The sequence below is a fragment of the Ceratosolen solmsi genome, unplaced genomic scaffold (genome assembly GCF_000503995.2).
Source record: "Ceratosolen solmsi marchali unplaced genomic scaffold, CerSol_1.0 scaffold30, whole genome shotgun sequence".
In the NCBI taxonomy this organism is placed as follows: Eukaryota; Metazoa; Arthropoda; class Insecta; order Hymenoptera; family Agaonidae; genus Ceratosolen; species Ceratosolen solmsi.
This window is the reverse complement of record NW_011948421.1, coordinates 3,179,352-3,200,283: the sequence shown is the minus strand read 5'-3', so window position 1 is coordinate 3,200,283 and position 20,932 is coordinate 3,179,352. Positions and strand designations below refer to the sequence as shown.

The window sequence follows — 20,932 nt, the reverse complement described above, 5'->3', positions numbered from 1 at the left end:
ATAATATTAATTGTGTTTTTTTAGCAATTTACGTGATTTAAAAACATTTACAAATATTTAAAAAACAAAAAAAAACAATATCATTATAATTCTTTATAATTCAAACGTATTTATGACCTTACATTATTTTCTAACTCCTACGTATAAAATGATAATACTGCCTTTTCTTTTATTATTATTTTATACATAATAGATGTGATAAACTGAAAAATCATTAAGTAATAAGCACTTTCCATAAGTATAATTGATAATTTTCATTTTTTCGCTCCATTTATGAAAAGCATAGGGTATTATTTTTCAATCCATCATATCTGCTATAAGCATAAATTCTACATCATATACGTACAAATAAACTATTTTAGAATTTTAAAGTTTCATCGATTAATTCTATATTATATTGTTTAAATTTATTTTTTCAATAGATTTTTAGAAGCTATATATATACACAATTAATTATATGAGAGATAATTCACAATGATTAAAGTAATTAAGCCACTCCAAGCAAGATATTCATGAATTGTTTTATGTTCAAATAGGGCAATGACGTCTTACCTGGATTTTATAACATAAATAAATAATTTGTAGAATCGACACATATAGCCTTCTAATGCTTACAAATTTATTAGGTCTATTTCTTTTTTCTTTTAATGGACTACTTTAGAATCGTTATCGATTTTTATGTCTTCACTTCTTTCAAATTAATCGATAGAATAAATAATGAATAAAGTACAGGCATATTTAGTAAAATATCACTAATATAAATAACTGAAAAGTAATGATTAACACACAAGTTTTCATTTAGATTTATCATCTAATTTACTTTACAGCAATAATGAAAAAACTGGTTGTAAATTATAATATTTTTTGTGAATTTTATTTATTTTTATCAGAAAAAATCTGGTTTAAAGTGCAATAGCTATAATAACTATTTTATTTTGTAGTTTATAGTAGTGTGTTTCATACGAATTATGAATATATTTAGTTTTCAAAGTTTTGAATAAAATTTACCAATATTCATTTAAAGAAGAATTTAAAATATAAATATTTTTTCCGTGCAATACTGTTTTTGTCAATATAAAAACTCTAGTTCTCGTGAAGTTTATTATTCAAGCGACAATTCTTAGAAAATTCAAAGTTTCGTATTTTCTGTTTTTATGAAAGTTGAAATATTCCCCAACATAAAGTTAAGAACTAACAATATGCAAATTCGTAAAAATTTAATTTAGAAATTCATTGAAAATTCGAAAAGTAAAGATGTACAATTTTAATAATTTCACGCGATAAAAACATTCATTAAAATATCAAGACAAAAAACAAAGACACGAAACTAAGACTTAAATGACTTTTCATAGTATAACAATAATTTATATTCATTATAACGCTTAAAACAATGTAAGCATTATTATAAATACATAATTTTACAATAATTTAAAATACAATTTTTCTATTTACATTTAAATTAAATGCATTAACTATAAATACTATATGTCTATTGACTTAAAATAACAATTGTTATAAGAATTTTTTCGTACAAATATCGCTCAGTGTATCCTTTGAATAATATGTTCAATTTCATGGTAATAACCTTTAACTACAATTGCTTTAATATTATTGCATTTATATTATAAAAATTCAATTCATCATTTTTTATTTACGTTTATACATAAACAAATTGTATATATAAATTTATTAAAAATTTGTCTTTTTTATAGATTCTCGATTAAAACAAAATAGTATAATAGCTTAGTATATAATTTATAATCTGCTTACTTCAATAAAAAACATTTTTATCTTAATAAAATAGGAAATGATAGGATAGAAAGGATAGAATTGGAAATAAATGAGTAATGAAAATTAAATTATTTATAGATAACTAGAATACAATATTTTCATGTATAAATTAATTAAATAAAAATGTATTATGTGCTTGATTCGTCTATTGTATTTTTGTTAGTTATTATAAATTAATTTGAACTGTATCTAGGTCAAATTAAAAATAATACTTCACTAACTTATATTATCATAGTATTTTAATATGAAAGTATTACCGATATTCTATAATATTAAATTATAAAATAAATTATGAACTTTGCTAAACATATGAACAAAAGGCTTGTGTGAAAAATTAAATATAATAACGTAATATAATTATTGTAATATATTTGCAACATTGATTTTTATAAATAATGAGTTGTATGGTTAGGAAATTGTTGATTATTAATTGTATACAAGAGAGATAATTATAATAATACTATTTATTACATATGCTCTATTTATAATACGTGTATATACAAACGTTTATGTATCAATTTCTTACAAGTTCATCTAGACGTTTATTATGTGAAACGTGTTAATTATAAAAAAAAAATATACTTTATCACATTAGTGTAAATTTGCTTAAGAAATTGTTACTTAAAGACAATTGCCAAAATACTATTAATATTGCTGAAATTAAAAATATATATATACTTACAAACAGTGTAAATTTTTATAGCTAATGTGCTATTATTTTAAGGGCTTACAGTTTTTTTTTTTTTTTTTTTTTTCTAAATGACAGCTACTTTGTGAATCTAAAGAATTAAGACACAGTAAGAAAAAGTATATATAAGTATATATCAAATGCGATTATTAAGTACCCAAGACAATATATAAACTTATATCAAAATACTTGTTTAAAGACTAATGTACATATTTATACGATTTAAAAATAAATAAAAATATGATTGATTTACTAGTAATATGATAGAAATTAAAATAAATTATTAAATATATAATGATACATTGTGTATTTTATGTACATAAATTCTAGAATTGCAGAGAATATATGACCGACTATAATTGAGATTGTCGATAAAACGTTGTATTCTCAAAAAACAGAAAAAATATAGACACATATATGTATAAACGCGACAATTCACGCGAGCGTACACTTTTACACGCATACACGCGAAAATAATTGAAACAGATTTTATATCAGGCAATTTCATGTTAAGAAAATTAAAGCAAATACAGCTTGTAATATTTTTAAATATAATTGATATTATCGTGTTCAGTTTGAGTATAAAAAAGGATATAAAATTAACCAAATATTTAATTAGATGATTATTTTTATTTATAAATTATTCAATTAAATATAATGCAGACAAAAAAACTTATAATTAGAGTAAAATATCGATTATAATTTTAATAAAGTAGAAACAATTAATTTTAAATTATCTTATTGCAGTAAACATTTTTAGTTTCTTGGTTATTATGTTAGAATAAATATTATATTAATAATTATTGATTATACTCACATATTTGACTTTATTCACACGACAATTGATACGACTAAAATAAGGAATTATTATATAAATCCTTTTTGCTAAAATGAATTAGGCTTAGTATCTTCAACTGTTGATAATTTTTAATATAAGCTTAGTTAATATTTCAATTATAATCGTCTTAAACAAATTTATAAAAAATATGAACATTATTAGATTTACAAAATTATTATTAAATAATATTAATAATTTATAATCAAAGTGAATAATACCAAATATGAATTATTTTACATTATACAATGCTATTAAACGAAATAATAAAATATGATTTTACGACAAATATTTTTCTTGCTAAAATAAAATCACTAAAGCTAGATATTATTTGAATAGATGCAAAAAACTAATTTTATAATGCATTTATTGAAAATAAACAATAAACATTTTTAAAAATCACATTAAACATATTATATTTTAATACCAAAAACTATAAAGAATTGAATTGATAGGATGAATATAAGAGAAAATTATAGTGGTAATTATCCAAATTATAAAACTAATTTTTGTATTTTTATTAATAAACAACATTTATTAATTTATACTGTTCAATTTATATTAATATTTCTAAATTATCTTTTAAAAATTATTATTCATATTATAATTGATTATTTTTATCAGCTACTTTAATTGTAAAATAATATTGAATGTTTTATATTAATTGATATTTTAATTAATTATTTATGTCATTTTTATTTTTTAATACTTTTTGTTACGTTATTAATGTTTCATAAATGATATTATTATGTCACATATGGTAAAACAAAATAACATAACACATATAGTAAATTATTATAATATAAATATTTCAACAACTCTTAATTTTTTAATATTTAAATTTTAAATTTAAATTTTAAATGAAATATTTTTTTTTTATTTTAGTATTTTACATATTCATTAAGTAAAATATTTAGAATGTCAATGTAGTCGTGATTTAAAATAAATTTGCAAGTGAATTATAAGCATTTAATATGGCGATACTGTTAATCAACATATTTAATTTGCCTAATCGACTAATAATAATACGACTGTATTAAATATTATTATTAATAGGAAATATTTTAATAACTTTAATTAATGTAAATTAGAAGTTTATAGGCACTATTCGTGTTCTACATTATGTTCCTGTAGAATGTTTTTTTTTTTTTTTTTTTTTTTTTTTTTTTTTTATATGATTGAAAATTTCTTAGAATTCTCATTGACATTTAATAATATTGTTTAATAATTTTTTTTTTAACATAATGATAGTATTAAAAAATGTTTAATTCTATAGTCTTCGATAAATTCAAATAATACGTAACGTAATATTTATATAATTGATAATTTATTTAAATTACTTGAAACCGCAGATATTACAATTAATCCATAAGAAATCGATCAAATTCCAATTTGACGAATTGATTGAAGAAAGAAATTAAAAATTTGTATTAGTAGAAATTTATATTAGTAGATATTTAATTTATTTCTAATATTGCATTATTAAAAAAAAAAAAAAAAAAAACAACAATGACAAAACAAAACAAAATAAAGAAATGAATTCACAATAATTACACGAGTATTACATTTGACTAAAATTCATGCTTTGAATGAAAAGGCTTTTTTATACTCGAGACTGAAACGAATGGAAAATTTTAAAATAGTGAGCACACGACATCCATATGTTTGGATAGACAGTTATAAGGATCACTCGTCCTCATCTATTCTAACCTGCTCTTCATCGTTTGGCGTATCGCCCACGCCGGAATCGGCGGTACTCGGTTCCGCCTTTTCTTCATTTTCCTCCTCATTGTCCGGTTGCTCGTTCTCTGCGCCAGCCTCCTCATCCTTCGGATCGACTTCGACTTCCTCTGGATCGACATCGTCTTCCTCCGCATCGGCATCGTCATCCTCCGGAAGAGCCTCGGCGTCTGCTTCTGCTTCCGCAAGCTCAACCTCACCAAGTGCCTCTTCGCCATTTTCCGTAGGTGGGATTCCTACTGACTCTTTCTTTTCATCATCCTCGTCATCCTCCTCCTCCTTCTCCTTCTTTTCATCCTCCTCCTCTAACTTCTCTTCCTCGCCCGCCTTCTCTTCCTCGTCCGCCTTCACTTCCTCGTCCACCTTCTCTGCCTCGTTCGCCTTCTCTTCCTCGTCCGACTTCTCTTCCACGTCCGCAGTCTCTTCACCATTTTCCATATTATTACTGTCAGTACTGACTTCCTCAGTTTCCTCGGTTTCTACTTGATGTTCCACTGCCTCTGGATCTTCATTCTCATTCTCGTTTACTCCAACATCCTCACCCTCGCTTGGGACTGCATCTTTATCGTCTATTTGAGATTCCCCCTCACCCTCGACATTCTTCTCTTCTTCGGCTGCTTCGTTATCGTCCTCCCCATCCTCGGTATTCTCGATCTGTTTTTAGTTGTTTCTTTATTGAAGCTTTCAAACATACACTCGACCAGTTGTTCTCAATGATATTTCATTAATTTTCTTACCTTTTATCATATGGAAATTTTTTGTCTTTCTAAGATACGACTAAACTACTTTTTATGTTAAAATATTATTGGGTTAAAGTATGTAACTAAAATGATACTTGATACGATACAAAACAATAATATGTATTTAGCAAAAAAATCTCAGTACGTTAAATTTAGCTGTGATAAGCGTTATAACAAGAACGATTGAATTTTCAAGAATCATTGAAAGAGAGGAACTGTCTTGTCAACTTTATACAAAATAGTGTTTAAGCGATCGAGTCATTTTGATATTTTAATTTGACAAAATTTAAAAACAATAAAATGTTGTACGATCAATGATATATTGATTCATTAATAAGAGAATGCACGCAAATTAGCAAATTAAATAATAAAAAATATTTTTCAATTTTTCTTGTAAATTTTAAAATTAACACGAAGTATTTAATGAGAACGAAAAATAAATTATAAATCAAGTATCTATTTTATCATAATTTTATATAATAATTTATAAAATAATATATACAACTCATAAAATTAAAAAAAAAAAAAAAAAGAAATAAAGAAAAAAAGATAGCTATTTCATTACATATTTATTCCTGTTATTGACAACAATTTTCTGATTTTTGATAAAAACAAATTATTTTAGAAAATCGTTTTAAAAAGTAGTTATTAAATAAGGGTTTTCAAACTAGAAATCAATTTTGTTATAGTATAATAAAAGGAAAAAAACGTTAGAAAGACGTAAAATTTCTATATAATTTATGCATAATATGATATATGATTTACAAGGATTATTACTGATATTACTTTCAAACGCTACTAATACAATATATACACACGTGACAGTGAATGTTAAATTGTAGCAACGACTTTGTCAGTATTAATAAATCTATTATCACTACACAGGCAAACATTTTAATCAGAATGTGCTTTCCATGAAAAATAAATCGATGACGCAAAAGGGTAATTAATCCAAATGGCAGGTGGATGTTCGATGTCTTCTAATTATAGAAAGAAATATTATATTCACTTAAATAATTGTTTGGCAATTTATTTATAAATGTATACAATAAATATTTTCTTATTAATTAGTGTTTATTGTATATTATTAGTAAAAGAAAAATAATAAAAAATAATTATTATCAATACAATAAAATGAATTATCACATTATTGTGATGGTATATGATAATGTTTTTAAATATTAACAAGTTAAATATTTCTTTGATATTTGTCCATACAATTAAAATTTATAAATCTGTAATATCAGAAACATGCTTTGCTTATATGTTCATAGAAATATATATTTATGCAATTAATAGTTAATACCCAATTTTAACCGTGTAAAATTTTAATTTTACTACAATAAATTTTTATCCTAATCCTGAATTCAATACTTTGATTATTTTAATACAAACATAAGTAGCCGTGTAATATAAGACAATGTATAATTTAAGTAATTTATTTAATATTACCAAGTTACTTGTATAATTAAAAAACTATATCTCCGTATATATAAAATATTATTAAAAAGTAAATTAAGTATAAATCAAAAGTAACAGTATTTTAATTTTTGCATTTAAAATAGAGTTGCACGGAATTAATGAAAAAATGTAAATGACAATTGATAAATCGAGCTTTAGTATAGTGAAAAATTTTTACTGCGATCTATGTTAAAATAAGGAAATAATGTATTTAATTTTGTCATTCAAATTATTTTAAATAAAATTTTTCTAAAATCGTTCGATTAATTGTAATTATAAAAGAGCTTTAAATAATTTTTTGTTAAATAAATGACATTCAAATAAGTAGCTCTTATAAATATATTAAAAGATTTACTTATTATTTATACGCAATTATTTTTTTATACTAGTAATACGTGTATACTTTACGCTAAAATTTTAATAAATTATAAAAATATAATATACTCGGTGTAATTTTGTGCTATAGTACATTAAAAATACGTATTACAAGAAGGTTAAGCTATTACGAGAATTATTAATTAAGATAATTAATCTTTATGACAACTTCAGACATAAAAGTAATAAATTAAAATACAAAATTTTCACGATAAATTTTCAATGGCTTATACATACATATCATATCATAATAATATAAGAAACAGCGTGGAAAAAACGAAAAATGAAAAACATTTTCGTATTTAATTAGAAATATATTTGTACATTTTTTAAAAACTATTCTATGCGACGGCATTAAAAAATAGCTTTATGAAAATTAAATATTTATGTAATTAATAATACCGTATAGATCAACTTTTAAAAATTAAAATACTTTCCTATACGTACTAATTCATTTGAAGATACGTTAAATTAGAAAATAATAAATAATACATAGATATATCTATAAAAATTCCTTAGTTTAAACATTAGATAAAAAGTGTTAGAACTTTGAAAAATCTTATCGTTTAATAATAAAATATTTTATTTTCAAGTATTTTTTGTATATGCAGCTATGGCGTAATATGATTATTCTTGTTATTTTGTTTTCTTAATTCTTAGCTGTGCAATGCTTATTTTATAATCTATTGAATGTCACAGAAAAATACAAAATTAAAAATCTTATTGTCAAAATGTTACAATAAAACTTTATTAATTCATAGAATAAAATTTAAGAATCATTATATAGTGGAGTTTGTAACTTAAATATTGGCAAATAAATTCGGGAAGATAATCTAAAATTTTTGATACTCTAAGAAATGAACGGTTAAGTTGGCTTTATTAAAATACTTTAAACAAAATAATGGAATCGAGGCATAGATAAATTTTATTCACAAGCCTCATGCCCTTACATAAAATTAGTGTGTGTGTATATATATATATATATATATATATATATATATATATATATATATTGCTATTGATATGATAATTTTACTGATATATACATTTGTTTTCTTTTAATTTGAAAACCATAGAAATATTATTCGACTCTGAAGCAATAAGATCAGATATAAGTATGTTAATTAATTATTAACCCCTGTTTCACGAACACTAATGTACTCTCGGAACAGTACAATCTGTGAGTAATCAAAGGCACGAGACCATTAAAGCTTACACGTAGGTATGAGACAAGAATATAAAAATAAAAAATCGTCAATATTCTGCAATTGAGCCCTCGTTCGTGCATGTGTAGTGTGAACTTTTCATTAACCCCCGACGCGCCAATAGCGCCAAGCAGAAAACGAATCTTCCGAGTCTCCTTCCTCAATTAACAAAAAAAACTAGGATATATATCTGGCTTTCATAATTAGTCGTCGGGGATAGTGAAAAGCCGCGCCTCGAGTGACATCCGCAGCGTAATAATGGTGAGTACCTCCGTAGAAGCGTCCTCCGCAAGTTTGGCCGACTCGGCACTGCCGAACGCGCTGTCGTCGTCCGCGTTGTTACCCGTATGCTTGATCCGCGTCAACGGCTGGTCCGTCTCGATGATGCGCCAATCCCAGTTGCGAGGATAAGTTAAGCTTGAAACGCGGGGAGCGTCGGGGATCATCACGAGACTCGCCATGTCCATGTCCGATGCCCGGCTCTTGTAGAAGATAGCGGGCTTTTGTCGCTGTGAACGTAAATTTTTGATCGATTAGTACCTATTCGGCCTAGACCCGGCGCAAGTCAATGCAAGAGACTCGGATCTTGAGACAGGAGATTGGCTAAGCCACTTTGGCCTTAGGTAAAATAAAATAGCGACGACGACAGACTTATAAATGGATTATTTGGTAAGAATTTCACTTCAATATTTCAAGTGCCCATATGAAATTTATTAAATAATAAAATCATAAATTTTATCATATATTGCATAATTATAATATTTTCCTTTCTTACGTTATCCATCTTATTTTCATCGGCACCATAATCCACTAGTAAATCATACATAATTCCACCATCCTTGCAAATTGCAGCGTAATGTAGGGGAGTCTTGCCTTCGTTATCTTGGGCGTTTATGATAGCGGGGTACTTTGAAAGAATTTCCTGAGCTAATTCCACGTAACCGAAACCAGCAGCCTAAAACAATTCGTACAATTAATTTACAACTCATGAATTAATTATTTCTGAAATTTTATTTTTATATCTACATACAAATGAATTTCACTGTTTCTAAAATTTTCAACTTAAAAAGATAAATAAAAATTTATTTATCTATCTAGTTAATACCTAATAACTTTGTTAATACCTAAAAGGTAAATAAAACTATAAATAAATCTTGAGCTATAAATAAAGGCAGAACCTTTAGATAAAGTACACAGATATATAAAAAATAAACATTTTACATCGATTAAGTTATAGGCACAAGCAACGGACATTTAACCACGGATTTTTTTCGCGAATAAAAGTTTTTTTCAAAATGAAAAAAGTTTTATGCAAATATGCTGTAAAGAGTAATTTGCTAAAGAGTAAAGTTCCAACACATTAGTGTTTACACACACAGTAGTAGAAGTTTGAATGAATCGAACGATTTATATAGCTAAATAGATATGAAGTAATAATAATTCTTGGATTATTTGTATAAATAAAAACAAGAAAATTTGCGTGAAAATTAATTAACTTAATTGTCTACGATTATTTATTTTTGTAAAAAAAAAAAAAAAAAAAAAAAAAAAAAAAAATTAGATCAACAATTTCAAATATATACGGTTATTTTCCATTGAACACATAAAATAAGGATTATATTTATTATCGCATCTATTAACGACGTAGATATGTGCTACATCATTCTGCTCTTACGCGTAATATGCGTAAGTGAATATTATTAAACAATAAATAATGGACTAGTACTAATGGTCTGAGAGAATAAATAAATATAAAAAAAAAAAAAAAAAAAAAAAAAAAAAAAAAAATACAGCAAATAGAATTCGATAAAATGTTTCCAATCTGCCATTAGTAGAGTTCATTCGAAGATCATTAGAACAGAAATGTCTGTGTCTTTAAAATAATTTATATTAAAGAGGATAAAGATAATTAGAAATTATTCATCGTCAAAGGTATTTTTAAGACTTACCGAAGCAAACGTTAAAAAACATATTATTAGGTGAAATATGATGCATTTTTTCACAAATTTAAAATTTGAAATTCTAAATATAAAAATACATTTTGCATATACTCTATTATTGTATCGAATAAATTAAAAAAAAAAAAAAAAGTTTATAATTAAAACGATAATGGATATAAATACAACACACTGTAAAAAAATAATTTTTAATACAAATTAGATAAAGTGGGGAGCTAAATTATAAAATTTCATATGAAAAATTGAAATGAAATTTAATAAATATTTGTCTTTTATTTCTTGGTAGGTTTATTTTTTAGATAAAAGAAGCAATATTGGATTTTTTAATTACCAACGAAGATTTGCGTTATAATAAATTAAAGTAAAGTTAACTAAGCATTCACAACGAATACGCATTAAAATAGGTAATCGGAATTTGGCAATTAATTTTCCAATAGAAAATTGTGTTTTCACTTCATATATAGGCTATATATGAAAAAGTACTGTATTAAAAAAAAAAATAGAATTTTGTATTTAAATAAATAAATAAATAAATAGAGACAAGCCTTGTATTATTAATAGAGGAAATATACCAATGTTCGATATTTTTAATAATACTTATTATAAAATTTAATAATTTAATAATAAGATTACTTTAATAATAAACTTATTTTTGTACTCCCGGTACGTTTTGACTTTGAAATACAAAATTGGTTTAATTTACCTTGTGAAGCACATTAAGTCCATTATTGTCTTTACTGCTTAAAATGATTGGCGACACGGGTTCCTCCACACTTTTTCGAAATCCTTCGATATCATTTTTTATAGTTGCTAAGTGAATGTCCTTTATTGTTCCCTTCAAATTGAAATTACAAATAAATCAATTTTATTTTCGCCTACGATTTTAATTTCTTGTAATACGGAAGATCTTTCTTTATCTTTGTATTTATAATGTATAATTATATTGAGTGCGCTTAAAAATGCAGTTTAATTTATGAAATGTGCAATTACTAATTTAAAATTCGTTCATTAAGTTTATTAAATTCATAAAATCATATAATATTTATATGTATATTTTACCATTCCAAATGATAAATGGTAAATTAAATAATCTTTATTTATTTATAAGAAGAATATTATCATGCAAGAAAATTTTCATAATGACTTAATATAACCGATGATTTTATCTTAAAAAAAAAAAAATTAAAAAGTATCAAGCAACTGAGAATATTCATAATATACCATAATAAAAGGTACCGCCTCGAGAAACCTTTTTACTCGGACATTATTACTTGTTTCACAGCGCAACTTCGATCCATGACCCTCCCAAAGTACTTGCTGTAGCTTTCCAACGTTTCGATTATGAATCCATATTCTTATATTCGAAGGCTTGAAATCAAGATCTACAAAAATTTCATATTATTACGATGGTGGTTATTGAAAATCATTGATAAAGCGATCCATTTATAATTAACAGTACATCAGCAAATAAATCTTATGATTTCTTAATAAAGAAAATTGAAAAAAAAACGTCTCTTTATATTTTATTAACTTTTTATTTATCATTATAAATATTGCAATGTATTAAAATTAAAATCTTTATCTATAGAATATGCTTTCATGTAATATTTAGTACGATTCGAATTAATTGTAGAATAGTTCTTTGACATTGCCAGGTATACTTGTTGGATAATTAAAAATTACAAGAGCAGTTGTAACTTATAAGGCATAGAAATAATTGCTGATAAATTATACGAAGAAGTATAAAGGTCAGATTTGTTCATGTAAAATTAATGTTGATTTAATGTTAGCCAATAATTATAAACTACACATAAGTTACTACTCTTATTATATTAAAATAGAACTTTCCAACTTCTGATATACAATTAAATATTGTATTGTTAATCTAAATTTAGATTCAAATATCTGTATTATAAAAATAAAATAATAATAAGAAAAGAGATGAAACCAGAATCACAATTTAATACACGGTGGTAAAAACTATTAACAATTTGAAATTCAGAAATTTTTGAGTAATCCTTTTGATTCTGATGAAGAATAAAACAATGACTCATATATCACGAATTTTTTATGCATGTTTATATTTATTTAAAACTTCTTAATTCTTCTAATGTATGAAACTACAAAATCTTTATAAACACTTTAACATTAAACCAATTAAAAATGCAGTGATAAATTAATTATCGTTACAATACATATATATATATATATATATATATATATATATTATTGCACAAAAAATGCATATTTAAATTTAATATGTACGCATTTCACACAAAATATCGTAAAAGTATCTTAATTATACTTGATTTTTCCATTTTTAACAATGTCAAGTTGAAAATCTCGCGACTACTAAAAAGTCCTTCAGAGGCATCCACCACTTGCAGCTGGCGTTTCCGACTTACTAAATGCGCAAAGCAAGTAAAACTCAAACGTTTTAAGCACAATATGCACACATCGAACGTGTTAAGCTTGTATACTTCATGCAGCCATGATTGTTGTAAACAAAAGTTTCGTGTCTGCCATTCGTTTACCAGCCCCTTTCACAATTTATTATTCAATTGCACCGAATGACGTTTGTTTACATTTTACGCATAGACTTCACACACACACATATATATATATATATATAGTATTATTGATGCTTTGAACGCGCAATATTTATACTGAACCATCAAAAAAGTTAACTTTATGCTACAATTTTAAATCGTATTGCCATAAATTAGTAATCCGACAGCCTAATATCGTAAAAAGCAAGATTTATAAAAATGAAAAATACTATTTGATAATAATGAAAATGAGCAAATTATATCATATTACGATAATATGAAGAAATATTAGGCATTGCTAAATAATACGATATTTGCGATAATTTTTGAAATAAATTTCAAGCACCGTTGCTTGTATAAATATTCAAGATTAAAATAACTGGATTTAAAATAATGAAATAAATAAATATTTAGCAAAACAATATATCTTATTGTATTATATTTATTCAAAGGAAAACGAATACAAATAAATTACAATGGATTTGATTAATTTGAAATTAGAAAGATCTGATTATATTGGTATTAATATTACGATTAACAAATTATTTTAATAAATATTTTAATTGTATCATTACATAGGTATAGAAGGAAAAAATGTATAAGTTCTAATGATAATTTACTTATGTAAATAGATAGAAGAAGATTTGAAAGCTTCAAAATAAAGAATATATTATATGTTCCATATATATAGTGTATATGAAATAGCTCGAATAATTATTTTACTAATATTGTACAATGAAAAAAAATCTCGAATTCGAATATTAAGAAAATAATCATATGAAAACTTATATGTGACAGGCAAAATATATAATTTCTTAAGTGATAAACAAAAAAGTAAAAATAAGTAAATAATATTAAGTTTCAGTGTCTAAAATAATGCTTCAAGTTTTGATTTAAAACTGCATATTATATTATGCCTTATTAATTTCAAAATTTTAATTACAAATATTAGATGTTACGATATAGAGAAAAATAAATGACAAATTAATGTAAGCAATGTTGGTTAGTAAATATATAATTTTGTACAATAATTTGCATGACAAACTTGTAAGTTTTACAATTTATCAAAGACATTGCGATATTTCATTGAAAATTTTAATTTAATCGAACAATGGAATAGAATTAAAAGTATAATAATTTGCATAAAGTTTCATGTAAAAATAATGTAATAAAAATTTGTTAATTATAATAATTTTAACCATTCATTGTACAGTTTATTAAATGTATAAATATAGATAATAAAAACAGAATGCTAATTGGAGGAACTGATAACAGTTTTTCAATATGTTAGAAATATATGAATATTTAATAGGTATAATTAGTTAAATTAGTTATTAAAAGATACATTATCAATTGATAAATTTTAGAATGAAGTAATTTATTGAGTTCCTAAATCAAAATCCATCAAAGTATGAGAATTAAATTTATTCTAATTTTTTCGAATAAAATTACGTATGTATTTTAACTTCATATACAATTATATTTTTTATAAATGAATTATAATAATTTAAATGCGCTTTTATTGCTCTGTAATTTAAAGTCAAATTCTTAAAGTAATCGAACAATTGTTTTAGATTAATCATAGATTTAATATATTAATTACTTAACTAGTTTATATAATTTAAGAAATACTTCATTAATTTAACGATCAAGTCATTATTATATTATAAAAAATTTTGCATCTGTTTTCACATAAACTTTATATTATTTATGTGTAATGTTTTAATTTTCATTTGAAAATGTCGTCTTTAACGTAATATTAAAACCTTCAGATGTGAAACTGAATTTTGCTACGTAGTTTATTTTGCTATAAGTTTTATGGAAAATAATATTATATGTAAGTGTTCGGTATTGAAGTAAATTTCCAAGACCGTCGATTGTCGGTATCGCAGGCCTTTTATAAATCTCAAATTTCTGTAAACACTTGGTTACGAGAATTTTCGTATACTTGTTATATTTTGTTTTCAAATGACCTACAATGTTTATATGGTCTTCGAGCAGTAACGTCCCTTGAAATTCTCCAAACTTCTTAAGCCTAGTTTTTTTCGTCGAATTCTCGAAACTTCTAAATTTTTCTTTCTACGTATAGCCACGACGATGCTTTGTTGCCAGATAAGTAAGTAAACTGCCGCGTGGATATATAAGGCAACTACGCGGCGAGTCTCGTTCTCTTGCTGCGAACCCCTTGCCGTGGCACACACACAGTGAACCGACCACAATGAACCGACCACAATGAACCGATTTAATCATTTACCAGTAGAAGCCATGGCACACACGGGTCTCGGTCTGCCCTCAGCAGGACCGCCATGATGGAACACTCGGTATGTTGTTTCAGTAGAGTCGCGACGGAACGAACAATCATCAAACCTTTGGTTTTCGTGTGCTTATTCAAAAGGAGGCGGCTCATTCATACGCTCATTGTGTATGAGTCGGTCAACAGTTATACAGTCATTACGTTATACAGTTAGTGTTTCGGCCACACACCAGTCGCTCACAATCATAACACACATCATATCAGTCATCCCAAGGGACACAAGTCTAATTGTCAAGCGTGCCACACACGTACAAGCAGTCAACGGTGCTGACTGACGACTGCATTAAGAGAAACTACACTGCCACAAACGAGCATAATCTCCAGGTATGTTCTTCGTTCGTATACACAATTCTCAAGGCCACAAGTGCTACACAGGAGTGTGAGCACAGTACTGCTAGTCATTACAATACTAGCGGACGTTACGGTATCGTCACCTTCAAGAACCATGCTTATTGTTAATGTAATCGTTAATAAATTATATATTACAGAAGAAGTTTGCGCAATATTACACATTTCGACAACCCTTCCACTTGACTGCCACCTTAAGCATCTCCAAGAGGGAGCGGCAAATGATATTTAAAGCTATCGAAACACTGGCAGTTCGAGCCAGAAAATAACGCCATTTTCGAACAGTAAGAATAATAAAACTTTGGCATCAAACTTTAACAAATTAAACTACACATAAAGATCTATAAAATTGATTGTAATATATATATATAAATATATACATATAAATTTTTGTCTTAATTAATTGTAAATTTTAAGAAAAATTTAATTTAATTTATAAAATCGTTAAATTTGTAAAACTTTATTCCATTGTAATAATATTTTATTATATAAAATATTATATTTAAACTTTTCGAATAACATTGACGAAAATTCATAATATTGTAATATTAAAGATAGAAGATTATAATTTCAAAAGAAACAATTAAATATAAATAGAATGAGTATTAAATTATGCTTATTACGTTCTATTAATTTAGTTATATATTTGACAAAACAATTTCACCATAATTTAAAATGAAAACCATCATTTTGTTTACACTAATTATCACAATATATATTAGAAAAATCGAGAAAATTTATCTATTTAAAGGTTTAACAAAATATATTAAATAATCTCAAGATATTATAGGCCAAGATATTATTTACTTGAAAATTTATCTCTTATACTTAAATTTCAGCCCAATAAACTTTATATTAATTATAAGTCTTAAATACGTTTTTTATTTGTTCGTAAGTTTATTATTATTATTAATCATTTTTTTTTAACAAATGCAAAAATTTTCATTTTTTTACCATTTTATTATTTTAACTATACTTTCAAGATTATTCATTTTATAGATTTTCTCAAATATTGAAGTCAAAGATGATTGGAATTCTATTACTGCAAAATATTTACTAATTTGTATTTTCAAATTCAAAACATAAATAAAAATTCTTTGTTATTTAAATATTTATTCTAATTGAAACTTGTTAAATAATTGTATCATATGCAATATTTTAAATTTAATAAAATAATGTAATATTAAAAATTTTAAAATTTTTTAAATATCTTAACGATTTTACATTATAATTATTAATTTAGATAATAATATTAAATGCTTTCAGTTATGAATATTACACGTCAATATTTCAATTTACCTATTATTACTATTTTTAAAAATTCAATATTAACAAAATGAAGCCACGTCACAAACGATTTTGAATTTTATATATTCATAGCTGGTAAAATTTTATTTAATACATCAATTTCAGTTGATTTAATTAATTAAGTGAAAAAATACATTTGATACATTACTACATAAAAAATTATAGAAATATAATGCAACTAACAATTAAATCATTATTTTTAAGTTTTAAAAATTAATAATTAATTTAATTAAAATAATTAATTATATTAATAATCATAATTAATATCTTTTAATTAAAAATATAAATACTAATTGTATTAATTTCAATATTTTTATGGATCTGTACGTGATCTGTATATATTATATTAAAATTATACTAGAATAATAATAATGGAAAAATACCAATATAATACTAAAAATAATACTAAAACTGTAATATATCATCTATGAGTTATCAATAAATATAAATAATCAATTAGCTTTTATTAGTTTACGAAAAATATAATTTTAAAAGTATTAATATAACAATGAATAAATAAAGCAAAATGAAAAATCTTTTCTCCTTTTCTCGGTAATTATGTATTGATAATTATGCCTGAATAATTTTTTTATTAAACTTTTTAATAATTTTAACGAACATGTGCAAAGTAATGTACTCTCTATGTGGGCTTATTTATAAAAAACAAGAATACAATTGAATATTCATAAAAAAGATTCTTTTTTAAATAATTCTATCTCTGTAGTATAAGAAAATGAAACGATTCTTTAATGCAACAACTTTAAATTATTTTAAACTTGATTTTTTAATATACTTGTATTCGCATTTTAACACAAAATAACAAAGTTAAAACATTTAAAGTCCAATACCTTTCCTCAATGCTCTAGATTTTAACTTATAAAATGGATGTATTATTGTTTATTTTATTTTATTAACTGCAGCCGTACTATGATTACTATTAAATTTTTTTTTTACGTATGTATATGCCCAGTATACTTGTACAGTTATCTATGCAGTCATATATTTATATGCGCGCGCGCGCGCGCCTTTGCTCCCGTGAACACATGCTTACATAGACGCATGCTTATTAACAGTAGAATGGAGCTGAGGTAGAATCATTGAGGTAAATTAATTTTAAATGGTTAGAATTACTTGAGGTAATCCATTGCCGTCGATACGCACAATAAATAAATCTATAGTTGTAATATGTTCTAATAATAAATGGAAATAAATGTATGGATGCAAATAAACATATGCGCACGGAGTTTTGTTATGAACCTCGACTTCGGAAGAGATATTCTTGGAAGTATGCGATATATATGTAAAGCAGTAAAATGTGTAAATACCCGTTCCGTAGTAATTAATAAATATCGTTGAATCGTAGAATTGGAAATTTTTAAAAAAATTCGAAATCCTGTGAACTATGTTCACCGAATTCGTTAAATCACTTCAGAAAAATCACGTTAAATCGTCAATCGATTCGGTGAAATGAAATCGGTTGAATTGTTGAACAGACATATATGAATGACATATATGCTTGGGATAATTACAAATAAAATGAAAAAATTAACGGACATTAACTGATTTATATATTTTACTATTAATATTTTGTTGTTTTATTTATTGACATTAGAATCGAGATAATTCCATACGTATAAAAGTACAATCATTATTTGTTATTTAATTCTTGGTGCAATAAATATTATATATTTATCTTACTTATTAATGTATAATTTCTAAACTTTCTAGAATTCTTAATTATTGACGATATAGCTGAATAAATTTACGAAAAATACAATTAAAGTAAATGAAGGTAACTGTAAACAGTATTTTTCGCATTCAACCGCCAATGATAATTTAAAATATAAATGAAAACTCATATTTACGCGTTTATAAAATAAAAATAAAGCTTACGAATTATGTTTTGATTACTTTCCACTAAACAGACTTACAACTTACTTTAATAAACTGAATTTGCTTTAAATATTTATTCTCGTTCTTTGTAGCAAAATAATTGTTTTGTATTAATAATCAAGTATACATTGAAACATATTTTAGTGAAAATTCGGTTTACTTTTAAAAAAGTATATCGATTTAAATTAATTCTAATTCGTATGTGTTCTAAACAGAAAACGTTAATAAAAAGGAGTATGTGAAAATAAAACGGTAAACGACATCTCGAAGTTGTTAGAAATGAGTTAATTAAAATAAATAATTTAAATGTGATCTAAAGGAAATTATTCAATTATAGAATTAAAAATCAAAATTGCTTGTTCTTTTACAATGTATTATTGACTAATTAAAAGTAAAATCTAATAATTCATTATTTAATTTTTTTTAATCGAATGAGTTATAAATTTAAAGTATAAGCACGAACAGAATCATAAAATTAATTAAATTATATTATATTATAAAAAATTCACAAATATATAGATTTTCGTATAGTCGTAATTCAGTAACAAATTTTTATATTATTCGTCTACTAATTTTATAAATATATTAAATTACAAATAAATAATGTGCTTATTGGACATTAGTATAAATATATTTATATATATTTCTTATAAATAAATTTTATAATATGCTGGATCTTCAACTAGTAAAAACTCAATTCAAATTTAATGGGAATGAAACGTATTTCCCTAGCATTGTATTGTTTTTGCGTGTACATTAATCGATATAGAAAAGCACTACATACGCCAGACTTCTGAATTATAATATTAAAGAAATTTTGTACAAACAAATTTTCCTATTAACCAGCACATATTTAAATGGAACTCAAGTTTCCACTTAAACGTAATATTACAAGCAGCGTCGCGAGCATTTATATTCCCTCTCCCAACTTCTCTCTCTCTCTCTCTCTCTCTCTCTCTCTCTCTCTCTCTATTATACTGACTATTATTCCATTGGGAAGGATCCCTTGTGCGCAGCCTCTTGCCGGTCATCCTCTCGGGGTCCGGCAGCTCGATCTCGGATCCCCGCTGGAGGTAATAGGCAGCCGGGTTACCCCTCCTATCGCAGACACTCGCGTCGCAACCAGCCTCGATGAGGACGTCCCAGACTGCCTCGGAATCACGACAGGCCGCGCAGTAGTGCAGACCAGTTCTGTTCTCCTAAGGACAAACGCAAGGACAAAGGTAAACGTAAATACTTCGTCCATGACTCGAACCACGTGAGTTTCTGTAAAATCTTACTCGACCATTTATTACTGCTTGTTCCCCATGCCTACTGTGCTTACAATGATTATTATTGTTGTTTATTTTTAATAATTACTCGTTGATGCAAGCGTGGACTTGACATTTTCGGTGCCTTGTAATTTGCGGAATGATTTCGAAAATGTGAGAGACCCGAAAGCTAGGAAATAAGTTAGCTCTTAAGGTTTCACACTTAAAAATGAAAATAATAAGATCATTTAATAGACTTAAACTTCGACTCGAGTCACTTCGCTTCACAACTATTTAAGTTAAAATAAATACTGTAAATATTTCCAAATATTATTTTAATCACCGAGTGCATATGTTAAATTAAAAACCTCAGACTTACAATTGTATATTAGTGCATTGGCTGATAGATTATTAAAATAAAAATGTAAATAATAAATTGTAAGCAATTAAAAAATTTACTTATTTTATATTTTACAT

The 20,932-nt window shown here is 25.0% G+C and overlaps 1 protein-coding gene across 1 annotated transcript; it reads right to left on the bottom strand.

Annotated features, from left to right (window-relative positions):
• Positions 1–9,012: 9,012 nt before the first annotated feature.
• LOC105361344 (uncharacterized) lies at positions 9,013–20,259 on the bottom strand. Its single transcript, XM_011498484.1, has 5 exons — positions 20,188–20,259; positions 12,015–12,175; positions 11,497–11,628; positions 9,611–9,790; positions 9,013–9,344 (listed from the first exon to the last, which is right to left on the bottom strand). Exons 1-5 carry the CDS (start codon positions 20,234–20,236, stop codon positions 9,039–9,041), a joined length of 828 nt encoding a protein of 275 aa, XP_011496786.1. The 5' UTR covers positions 20,237–20,259; the 3' UTR covers positions 9,013–9,038.
• Positions 20,260–20,932: the final 673 nt, after the last annotated feature.